Raw genomic sequence first — 12,796 nt, 5'->3', positions numbered from 1 at the left:
TTGATTGATTATTTAGGAAAAAAAAGAAGTACGAGATCAGAGTTTAGCAGACAGCAGCAGTTTATTGTTTTGTTTTTATGTTTTGAGTTTCTTCTTGTATCTCATTTCCTAAGTTCAATCATTCTCTTTCTGAAGCACACCCTCTTTAGTAGCTATTTCACCAAAGCTCTAGATATGGTAATCTCATACAGACTAAAAATGTCTATTTCAGTATTGCTATTGAATGATAGTTAGCTATTTAGAATTCTAGGTTGATGGTTATTTTCCTCTCAGCGCTTTGAATGTATAATTATTCTTTTGGTCTCTGTTGTTGAGAAGTCGATTATCAGCCTAGGTTATTACTTTGTAGATAGTATTCACTGTAATTACACTTAATATTTTCCCTTTATTTTTGTTGTGTGGTTTCACTACTATGCCTAGATATGCATCACAGGTTCTCAACCCTGGATGCTCGCTGAAGTAGTTTGGGAAGCTTTGAAGAAAATACAAATGCTACACCAATTCCAGAATCTCCGGGCATGGGGTGGGGTCTAAGCACTATTTTTTATTTGTTTTTAAAACTTAGGTGAAACATCTCAGGCACATGCAGCCATGGTTGAGAGCCATTGTTGGGAACTTATTTATCCTGCTTAGGAGTGACCCAACTCTTCACAGAATTGCCTCTGTCTGGAACTCCAGTTTGACATGTATAGGACCATCTCATTCAGTCCTGCATTTGTTTTAATCTCTCCTATTTGTTGTAATCTCTCTCTTCTTAAGGTCCTGTATTTTGGATTATTTATTAAAATGGCTTTCTACTGGTGCATATCTCTGCACCTAACCCTTTCCCTCTCTTGGAAAACTAAAATAAAAATTTTGCTATTCGCAAAAAAACAAAAAAATGGTTTTCTAATTCACTCACCTGTTCATCTTTTGTCTAATGTGCTGTTTAATCCTTCTATTTAGTTTTTGATATTGGGGCTTGTATTTTTCATTTCTTTATGTTCTGTTCTGTTTGAATCTTTTTTTGGGGGGGGGGTCTTATTTATTTATTTATTTATCTATCTTTTGTTATTGTTCTATTACAGTTGTCCCATTTTCCCTCCATTGCTCTCCCCTGCCCTGCCCACCCCATCTGCTCTCCCACAGTCAATCTCCACTCTGTTGTCCACGTCCATGGGTCATTTATACTAGTGTGTTGACTAAACCCTTCCCCTTCTTTCCCCCTGCTCACCCTCCCTCCTCCTTCCTCCTTTCTGGTCACTGTCAGTCTGTTCCTTGTTACCATGCCTCTGGTTCTGTTTTGCTCATTTGTTTGTTTTGTTCATTAGGTTCCTGTATTATGTGAGATCAAATGGTATTTGTCTTCCACCTTCTAGCTTATTTCACTAATGCTCTACATTTCCATCCATGCTGTTGCTAAAGGTAGGAGTTCTTTCTTTCTGCTGCATAGTATTCCATTGTATAAATGTACCACAGTTTTTTGATCCACTCATCCACTGATGGGCACTTAGGCTGTTTCCAGCATTTGGCTATTGTAAATAGTGCTGCTATGAACATAGGGGTGCATGAGTTCTTTTGAGTTGGTAATTAGGGATTCTTAGGGTATATTCCCAGAAGTGGAATCTCTTGAGTCAAAAGGCAGTTCCATTTTAGTTTTTGGAGAAAATTCCATATTGTTTTCCACAGCGGCTGCACCAGTCTGCATTCCCACCAACAGTGCACTAGGGTTCCCTTTTCTCCACATCCTCGCCAGCACTTGTTGCTTGTTGATTGTTAATGATGGCCATTCTGACTGGTGTGAAGTAGTATCTCATTGTGGTTTTAATTTGCATCTTTCTGACAGTTAGTGATGATGTTGAACATCCATTCATATGCCTATGGACCCTCTGTATGTCCTTCTTGGAGAAGTGTCTGTTCAGGTCCTTTGTCCATTTTTTAATTGTATTGTCTGCTTGGTGTTGAGTTGTATAAGCTCTTTATATATTTTGGAGATCACACTCTTGTCTGTGATATCATTGGCAAATATGTTTTCCCATACAGTTGGTTCCCTTTTCATTTTGCTGATGTTTTCTTTAGCTAAGCAGAAACTTTTTGGTTTGATGTAGTCCTGTTTGTTTATTCTTTTCTTTATTTCCCTTGCCCTAGTAGATATATTGGTAAAAATATTGCTGCTTGGGATATCTGAAATTTTACTGCCTATGTTTTCCTCTAGGACTTTTATGGTGTCACAGCTTACATTTAAGTCTTTTATCCCTCTTAAGTTTATTCTGGTGTATGGTGTAAGAGTTGGTGGTCTAGTTTCTTTTTCTTTTTTTTGCATGTTCCTGTCCATTTCTCCCTACACCATTTGTTGAAGAGGCTATTTTTACTCCATTTTATGCTCGTGTTCCCTTTGTCAAATATTAATTGACCATAGATACCTGGGTTTATTTTGGGGGTCTGTCTTTTGTGTTCCACTCATCTATATGTCTGTTTTTATGCCAGTACCAGACTGTTTTGATTACAGTGGCCTTGTAATATAGTGTGATATCAGGTATTGTGATTTCTCCTACTCTGTTTTATTTTTTCATATAGTGTGATATCAGGTATTGTGATTTCTCCTACTCTGTTTTATTTTTTCATGATGACTGAGGCTATTTGGGGTCAATTTTGGTTCCATATAAATTTTTGAAATATTTGTTCTAGATCTGAGAAATATGTCATTGGTATTCTAACAGGGATTGTGTTAAATGTACAAATTGCTCTGGGTGTTATGGATTTTTAATAATGTTAATTCTTCTCATTCATGCACATGGTATATTCTTCCATTTATTTGTAGCTTCCTTAATTTCTTTCTTCAGTGTTTTGTCATTTTCTGAGTACAGGTCTTTTACCTCCCTGGTTAAGTTTGTTTCTAGGTACTTCATTTTTCTTGTTGCTATAGTAAATGGGATTTTTTTTTTCTAGTTTCTGCCTCTGACGTGTCATTGTTGGTGTGTAAAAATGCCTTCAATTTCTGGATTTGACTTTGTATCCCACTATTTTGCCAGATTCATTTATTAGGTCGAGTAGTTTTTTGGTGGAGTCCATAGGGTTTTCTATGTACACTATATTGTCATCTGCAAACAATGACAGTTTTACTTATTCCTTTCTAATTTGGATGCCTTTTATTTCTTTTTCTTGTCTGATCACTGTGGCTAGAACTTCTGAAACTATGTTGAATAGAAGTGGAGAGTGGACACTCTTGTCTTGTTCCTGATCTTAGGGGGAAAACTTTCAGTTTTTGCCTATTGAGTATGATGTTGGCTGCAGGTTTCTCATATGTGGCCTTTATTATGTTGAGGTATGCTCCCTCTGTTCCCACTTTGCTGAGTGTTTTAATCATAAATGGGTGCTACACTTTATTAAATGCTTTTTTAGCATCTATTGATATCATATGATTTTTGTCTTTCATTTTGTTTATGTGGAGTATTACATTTAAAGCAGTCTCTTTACTATCTCTTGCAATGCTGGTTTGGTGGAGATGGATTCTTTTAGCCTTCTTTTGTCTGGGAAACTCCTTATTTCACCTTCCATTTTGAATGAGAGTCTTTCTGGATAGAGTAGTCTTGGTTGTAGGCCTTTGCTTTTCATTGCTTGGAATATTTTTTGCCAGTCCCTTCTGGCTTGTAGTGTTTCTGTTGAGAAATCAGCTGATAGCCTTATTTAAGCTCCCTTGTATGCTACTATCTATTTCTCTTGCTGCCCCTAGGATTCTGTCTTTGTCCTTGAATTTTACCATTTTAATTATTATGTCTCTTGGAATGACCCTGTTTGGGTTCATCTTCATTGAGACTCTTTGTGCTTCCTGGATTTGTGGGACTTTTTCTCTCATCAAGTTATGGAAGTTTTCTGTCACTACTTTTTCAAACAGGTTTTCTGTCCCTTGCTCCTGTTCTTCTCCTTCTGGTATCCCTATGATACAGATATTATTATGTTTCATGTTGTCCTACAGTTCTCTTAAGCTCTTTTCATTCTTTTTTAGTGTGGTTTTTGTTTGTTTGTTTGTCTTGTTGCACTGTCTGGGAATTTTTTTCTGTGTTGTCCTCCAGCTCACTGATCTGATCCTCTGCTTCATTCATCTAGCCTGTTTTTTATTCCTTCCACTGTGTTCTCCAATTCAGAAATTGTATTCTTCATTTCCTCCTGGTTCTTACTGATACTTTCTATGTCCTTTTTAATGCTGGTGTAGTTCTCAGTAAGTTTCTGTAGCTTCCCTGGAGTTCTTTGTAGTTTTCTCTGAGTTTGCTGAGCTCATTGAACTTCCTTATAACTATTATTTTGAATTTCATACCTGATAGTTTGATTGTTTCATTTAACACTCTTTATGGGAATTCCTCCTTTCCTTTTGACAGGAGGTTGTTTCTTTGTCTCTACATTTTTTGGTGACTCTTCTTGTTTGTTTCTGTTTCTTAGCCTGATCTGCTTTGATTTCCTGTCTTTATGATGTGACCTTATGTGGTGGGAGACCTGTGGTATTCAGTGGTCCAGTCTCCTTGATCTCCTGAACCTGATGCTCTTGCGATGCCCTTTATGCTATTTATTTGGCCTGTCTTGTTGTACTTAGGTTTTGGTGGTGGTTGTGTTGCCCTTTGGTGGGTCCTTCCCTCCAGCCAGTGGACTGAGAGTCACTCTGCCCACCACATCTTGCATACTGTTGTGGAATTGCTGCCAAAATAAAACCACACAACTCAGGCAAGAAACCCACACCCACAAAGATAACCCCTACCCACAATCACTCTATCCACAGCCAGTGAGCCAGTGTTAATAAAGATATAAAGAGATTACAACTATTATAAGAAAGGAAAACAGATAAGAGTTGACTAACTGAAAGAAAAATGATTTTTGAGAAGTGAGACGGAAGAGCAAGAAGAGTAGCAAGTAGGGACAAAGCAATGAGAGAAAGAAAGTAAAATTTACATCATATGTAAAAAAGGGAGGGAAGAAGGCAGAATAAAGTAAGAGGGGGAAGCTTATAGTATTAGGTTTAAACAGAAGTTATATATCTATAGTGAGAGAGAAAACAAAAACAAAAACAAAATAAAAAATAAGAAAAAATAGGAACCAAATTAGAGAAGTGTCAACACAGCATTATCGACAACCGATGAGCTAAGATTAATATAGGTGGGATGGGAATAAGAGGGAAAAAAAGAAAGAAAAGCTTAAGAGATGTCTAGAGGAAAGTGAAGTGATTTTGAGATGAAAGAGGGAGAAGGACTCCTAAAAGTGAGGAATGATAATCAAACTAAGACAGGGAAATATTTAGATTTAAAATGAAAGAAGGAAAGGGCTGGAGGAAGGTAAAAATGAAGAGGAGAGGAGAACAATAAGATTTGAGATTTGAAATATCAAAATAGTAAAGATCTCTGAATGAAATTGTAGAAATGCCATAACTACTGTCATATCCACAATCGATGAGCAAGGATTGATCAAGATGGAGAGAGAATGAGTGCATTTTATGAACAGGAAGAAGAATGTGAGGTGAATAATGAAAAGAAAAATGGTTTTGAATGGCTGGAGAGGGGAGAAATGATAAGAGTGTGGAGTGGAAACAAGTCATAGCAAAAGAAAAGATGGGATTTTAAGAGGAAATCATATGGTAAAATGGAATGAGAGAAGGGAGGAGCAAAATGTGAAATTTGAAATAAACTGTAATATAAAAACTAATTACTTGAAATGTACAAACTGGAAGGACAAGAAATGAATGTTAAAAAGCTATGCAGGAGAAAAAATAACTCATATAGAAGACTACAGTGGAAGCTGTCTCAGGAATATCTGGTTTTACCACTTTCTTCTCTTTCTGGGTCCGCCCCCAGTGACGTCAAGATGGTGTGCAGTCTGGGCCTAGGCAGCCTGTTCAAGACTACCAGCATTCTACCTTCCGTGTCTGTCTCCTTCCCTTGTTAATCTGTTCAGTCTGTAATCAGCAGTCAGGCTTGAGCACCACGGGGCAGGGCGAGGCAATTCCTGTGGGCGGGGCTGTTGCTCTCTGGCTAATGCCACTTGGAGGGAGAGCTCTACCTGAGCTAGACAACTCCTGCAGTTGGGGGATAAGTCAGCAATGGCGTCCCGTCGGCTGCTCCCTCAGGTCTGTCCCCCACGCCACCACCCCAAACTCGCCTCAAGCGCCTCTAACCCAGCCTGCCTTCCCTCTGCTGGAGCCCAGGGTAAGTGGGTGCGAATGGAATTTTGTGTTTTTAAGATGCTCTCTGTGCCTCTAGCTTTCTCTCTCAGGCTGGGGGTAAAAAATTAAAAAACAACCCCAGAAAACAAAAGAACACCCTGCCATTTTTCGCTTTTCACAGCTAGATGCAATCTGTTTTACTCTTGGCTCTGATGCTATAGACTGGGGTCCCAATTGGAGTTTAGACCCCACACTTCTCTGGCGAGAACCCTCGGGGCACTGAAATATTTCTCCATCCCTTCAGCTGCTGCCTGTGGGAGCCCAGCGGCCCTCTGGCGTCTCCTCTGCACTCCATACCAGACTCATTGTGATGAAATGGTTTCTTCTGTCTGTGGCTATAAGGCTTCTCTCCAGCTAGTGTTCAGTTGGTTATTCCAGATGATTTCTCCACAATGGCATTGTAATTCCAGAATAATCCTGGGAGGAGTCTCTTGTACCTTCCACTTAACTCCTCCACCATCTCGGATCTCCTGTTTGATAAAGTTTACCTAGTTTTGTTTTTTTAAAAAACAATATCTTGTTCTTTTCTTATGGTTTCTATTCCTTTTTTTTCCCTAATTCTTTAATCATTTAAAATAGGGTTTTTATAGCCTCACATTTTACAATTATGGAGCTCTCGGGGGTTCTAATATTCCTGTTTTTGTATGTATTACTATTTGTTACGGTATATTATTTTTACTTGTGCAGAGCTGTAATTTTTGGTTGTAAAGTAATCTTTAACTGAATTGCTTTTTCTTTGAGAATCTCCAGGGTATTTTTGTGTTTGTGCTGTTACACTTTGCAGAGTATTATTACATGCTAACATTATTGTCTTAGGGATTCCTATACCAGAAAGGAAGAAAAGTCAGACATTCAGATATCGCCATCAAAATCCCTGAAAAAAGATCAGCTTCCTTGTTAATACCTCTGGTAGATGACAACTTTTTAATATACCTTTTGCCGAGGGGCCTGGCTAGTGAGATCTGGAAAGTTCCTGTTGGTTTTTGGTTTGTTTTTTTTAAGGTCACCTACACATTAAAAATATTTTTGTACTATTTGCCATTCTATAAACCGTGGCTACTTACAGCGTTCATTTGGCTGCCAAGTTGCTAGTCATTGGAAAATGGGAATTTTATTGGCCAGGTGTGTATAAAATACAATTCTATATGTTACCATTCCATTTTAAATCTTACAGTCAGTCCATAAAGCATAAATTCTAAATTAATTTACCATGCAAAGTTTCTTCTCCATGTGTAAACAGTAAACTTACAGGTGTTAATATGTTGAATTCATTAATAGAACTTTGCAAACAGTTAAATTATTTAAGTTTTATCATCATCTGCTAGTAGAATCCCAATAAAGCCTTTGGAAAGTCATTCTGTTAAAAGTGAAATATCTGACACTAATGAAAATTCAGTGTAAATAGTTCAGCATTAAGGACAAAACCTTTGGAGGTAATAATACAAATACATATTTTGGTCCAGCTCAATGTCATGGAAAAAAACATGAAAGGAATGAGGAGATACCAGCTCTGGTGTCTCATTACACTTTTTTTTTTTACACTCAGTGGCTCTGAATGTTATCTGTGGAGAAGTTGGGAAAATTTAGTCTCTTGCTGGTTGACTTTTTAGATTTAACCACTGTACATGTGGCTTATGAGTTATTAAAAGAGACCATGGCCAAAACTGAAAGTTAAGAACATTGTATTCTACTCTGCCTGTTCTAGCTCATTTCAGTGCAATTATTAATATTTTTTCCAAAAGTGAAGATGTTAAACTGTATAAGATGCTGTAACAACGATGCCAGTCGTGACTGTCCCAGGCAAACTGGGGCATACAGTAATTCTTAGGTAGTAGTTATTAATATTTTTTAGAAATATTTTTTAGCTTATGGACATCTTCCATGTTAACTTTATTTCATCTAGTTGTGAAACAAATAATTCCTCATTTCACAATATTTCCCCACAAAATCTTAGGGATTCTGATTAGAATTATATTAAATTGATATGTTAATGTGAAATGTAGAATTTTTTTGGTATTATCTTTTCATCTGGGAATATAGTTATGAAAGTTTTATACTTTTCTTCATAAATCATGTTCTTTTCCTTGTAAATTTAATTTTAGGGATTTTGGCAGGGACTGTTTAATTATGTACCCCAATACTTTCTATTTTCTTAAGTAACAGATTTTTAATTTTTATCTGGGCACATTGCTACCAGGATTAAAGGACTACTTTGGCAATCTTCCTTATAGCTAACTGTGGTCATGTGATTAAGTCCTGGCTAATGATATAAATGGGGCACCTCTATACAGGTACACCTTTCGTCTTTTATCCTTGTGCCTGCAGGAGTTCTGGTTTCTGTGGTAGATAAAGAAGATGAGGGTTATACCCTAACAGAAAGACAACTAGATCCTGAGTCACTGATAACCTCGTGTGACGCCATTCCAGATCTAGAATTTCTACATTTCATCTTTTATCATGAGTGGGGAAATTAACGGGTTTTTTTTTTTCTTTTCTTTTTTAAATTTAAGTGTTTTAATTGTTGATAAGTAGCTATTTCAAATTCATTATTATTTGAACATCCAGATTTGGACTTTGAAACAGTTATTAAAATTATGTTCAAGAATTTAAAGTAAAATATCATAAGGAGAAAAATGAAAGAAAATCAGATAGATATTCTAAAGATTGTTTTCTCCAGAAGTAGTCAGTGGATTTGAAGACAGGCAATAGAAACTACAACACAGAGACAAAGACAAAGACTGACAAAGAAGTGAGGGCCTTAGTATCCTGTAGAACAATGCCAAATGGTCTGCACAGACATGTAATTGAAGTTCCAGAGAAGAAGATGGGGGTGGGGAAGCTGAAATAGAGCTGAAGAAATAATGACTAAAAGTATTCCAAATATGGTAAAAACTATAAATCCACATATTCAAAAAAGTTCAAAGAATGACAAGCAGGATAAACACATCAAAAACCATAGCAAGGCTCATCATAATCAAACTGCTGAAAACCAGGAATGTAGAACAAATCTTAAAAGTAACCAGAGAGGGGGTGGAAAATCACATTTTATTCATAGGAAGGACGAGAGATTTCTTGCCCAGGACTGTGCAAGCCAGAAGACAATGGAGCAACATCTTTAAAGTGTTGAAAATAAATACAATCAAACTGGAATTCTTTGTCCATTTGAAAAAGCCTTCCTTGGGGTACACCAACTGAGAGCATTTGTTAGTAACATACTTTCATTTTATGAAATGATAAAGGAAATTCTTCACTTGAGGAAAACGATACCAGGTGGAAACTTGAATCTCACAAAGTGGTAGTTATGTAGATACATGACTTTTCTTCCTTATATTTTTTTCTTGTTAATTTAAAAGATAATTGAGGGAGGATTCTGGAAAGACAGCAGGGTAAGAAGCACCAGGAATCTGACTTCCTGTATAGTCAATTGCACTGCCAGAATCTGTAACTAATTTGGAACTATTGAGTCTGTTGAAGACTTGCAAGTTCCAGGGATAGACTTGGAAGGCAAATTATGGTTAATTTTAAGCTCTTAGCACAGTAGCAGCTACCATCCCCCACCCCCAGTCACATGGCAGGCAGCTGTGTCCCTGTTCCAGGAGCAGTTTACAAGCAGCATGTGGCAGCTGGGGTGGGCAAAAAGGACCTTGTCCTTTAAGTTCTCTGGTAAGTAATTGCTTCATCTGATCAGATAGTAGCCAGCAAAGAGGCAGGCAGCCTCTTGCATCTCTCCCTATTGTTGCAAGGCAGGTCCCCCTCCCCGAAGAGCCAGCTCTTCTTCCCCCACTTCATTTTTTTTTTTTTAATTCCTTTTTGGGAGCCAGACGTTAAAGACTAGGATATTAAAAAACAACTGCATCTACAGGGGAAATTAGAAAGTGGTTATGCATTCCCAGAAAAATGCTCAGGAGAAACCTGAGGAGACCTTAAATTTATACCTCAGGTTCGCCCTTGGCACAGAGACAGCCGGCAGTTATTCCAAAAAAAGAAGGAAAGAAAAGAAAAAGAAAGACAATAAATAAAAATAACAGAACCCAGAAAACCCTGGGGAAGGGGAAGAATCTGATTTCCAAAGTTACCACATCCCCAAATTTGATGAAAAACATGAATATACTTGTAAATATCCAAGAAGCTTAGTGAACTGTGCGATAAGGTGAACTCAGTGAGACACACACTGAAATACATTATAATCAAACTTTCAAAAGATAAAAAATCTGGAAAGCAGCAAGAGAGAATCAGCCAATCACATACAAGGGATCCTCAGAATAAGGACAGATTTCTCACCAAGAACTTTGGAGGCCATGAGGCAGTTGGCCAGTGTATTCAAAGTGCTAAAAGAATGAAACAGTTGATCTGTCAGAGAATCGTGCATTTGACATAACTATCAGTCAAAGGTGTTCTTGTTTTTATTTTTAACTTTTTTTTTACTTTAAATAAATTGAATTTTTAAAAAAGAAAATAGACAATTTATGTGTATCACATCTCATTTGAAAAAGAAAAAAAGGTAGAAAAATTAAGACATTCCAAAGTACAGGAAATACTCAAAGGACTTCTTTAGGGTGAAAAGAAAAGAAAGGACACTGGACAATAAGTCAAAACCATACAGAAATAAAGATCTAAATGAAGATAAAATTAATGGGCAATTAGTATTCTAACAATTGTTTATAACTCCACTTTATGTTTTCTGCACAACCTAAGAGACTAACACTTTTTAAAAATTATTAATGTAAAAGCTATTAAATGACTTTTGATTTCTAACTTCACATTTCGTTTTCAACATTATTTAGGAGACAAATGAATTTAAAAGAATTACTAGTTTGTAGTTTGTATTTCCAGGCATACACTGCAATTTTGTGATACCAACGACAGAATGGGGTAAGGACAGGGCTTACTTTAAGTGACTGCTCTTAAGTTAAATCAACAATATGCATTTTAAATTTACCAGTCTACCTTCAAATATTATAAGATCTAGGTGTAATGTAAGAACTTTTCTGTTTCCCTCATCATATCCTTTGTGTAACTGTCATACAGTTTACATTTCTTGTAATACTATAATCCCCCCAAAATATATTATTTTACTGCTGTAACATAATATTGTATTATTTTATGTAGTATTACTGCTGTAAGTCATTTATTTTTTACTTCTATAAGCAGTCAGTTATCTTTTCTTTTTGCATCTTGTTTTATTCATGTAATGGATTTTGCAGAGCTTTTCACAGAGAGCACTCTTAGAGGATCAAATGTGACAATATGGTTAATACAGTATGTCAACCCAAATCAGTTTCAGTAATTTTTTTAACCTCATTATTATTATATTTTTAGCTAATGGGAATGACAACAAGAAATTTAAAGGAGATAGACCACCCTGTTCACCTTCTCGTGTTATCCATATCCGCAAAATTCCAAGTGATGCCACCGAAGCAGAGGTCATATCATTAGGTCTACCATTTGGCAAAGTAACTAATCTTTTGATGTTGAAAGGAAAAAGCCAGGTATGTAATATTTAAAGATTGGCCCATAGTAGTATCTTTGGGTGTTAATGTTAAAGATGATTTTTACTTTCTTGAACTTTTCTGTATTTTCTAAATTTCCTTCTGTTTGAAGTAGTTTTTAAATTATAAAAATATATTTGGTATGACAGGAATCAACAAACAAAAATATTAACACAGTAAACAGGATTATCTCTTATTTATTGACTGATCTTTTTCCTCAGTAAAAAGACATTTTACTTTTTTTTTTTTTTTTTACTGTGTGGTTGACTCTCACTCGCACCCCCAACTGGGGACCTGATGTGCAACCCAGTAATGTGCCCTGACTGGGAATCGAACCAGCGACACTTGGTTCGCAGGCCGACACTCAATCCACTGAGCCACGCCAGCAAGGGTACATTTTACATTTTTAATTACAAAATGGTTTATGAAAATATCCTATGATTATCAGAATACCCTGACAGAGAAAGAGGATTTAAATTATCGTCGGCAGCCGTCCGTCTCGAGAGACGATGGTGTAGCTTCTTAGGAGTCTATCTGCACCGCCGAGAATGGCTGTGCAGTCCGACTCGGGAGTGACATGGTATCTGTCTCCTCCCATGTTGAATCGACATCTTGCGATGACGCTGGAGTGTCCTCTCCAGTGAAGCTGAAGCTACAGAGCCTGGGCAGGGTGATATGGAGGGTCTGCTGTTGCCCATGCAGCAGACCCCCCCTCTCTTCGCAGCTGAAGGGTCCAAGGGAAAGACGGAGTCGATACAGCTTGGCTTCAGGTGCGCCGCAGGAGTTGCCGGTGTTGACTACAACGTCAAACCGCCTTAGGGACTCCGGCTCCGGATTTTCTGTCGGGGTTTACTCCCTTAGCCTTTCCCCTGAAGAGGTATGCCGCAAGGCAGCGGAGGTTTTTTGGAGTCAGAGTTTTCCTTCTCTGATGTGCCCTGACTGGAAGATCGAACCAGCGACACTTAGCTCGCAGGCCGACGCTCAATCCACTGAGCTAAACCAGCCAGGATTTAAATTATACCTCTTAGGCAAATTACAGAACATACAAGTTTTCCAGAATCTACATATAAAGTTTTAGTATATTTTAATTGTAGAATTTAATAATTTGGAAGATGGTAAGTTC

General features: G+C 37.3%; 1 protein-coding gene across 3 annotated transcripts in view; it reads left to right on the top strand.

The window, feature by feature from the left end:
- Positions 1 to 12,796, top strand: part of PTBP3 (polypyrimidine tract binding protein 3) — a 103,764-nt gene that overhangs the window by 33,132 nt on the left and 57,836 nt on the right. For all 3 annotated transcript variants that reach the window (XM_090274568.1, XM_090274567.1, XM_090274569.1), the window contains one exon: positions 11,504 to 11,673. In XM_090274568.1, the coding sequence (XP_090130694.1) occupies positions 11,504 to 11,673 (170 nt within the window). The remainder of the gene's footprint in view (positions 1 to 11,503; positions 11,674 to 12,796) is intronic.

This window comes from Furipterus horrens, unplaced genomic scaffold (genome assembly GCF_987537825.1).
Source record: "Furipterus horrens unplaced genomic scaffold, mFurHor1.1.pri manual_scaffold_4, whole genome shotgun sequence".
Taxonomy (NCBI): Eukaryota; Metazoa; Chordata; class Mammalia; order Chiroptera; family Furipteridae; genus Furipterus; species Furipterus horrens.
The sequence above is the reverse complement of the archived record's forward strand: the minus strand, read 5'-3'. Positions and strand labels throughout refer to the sequence as shown.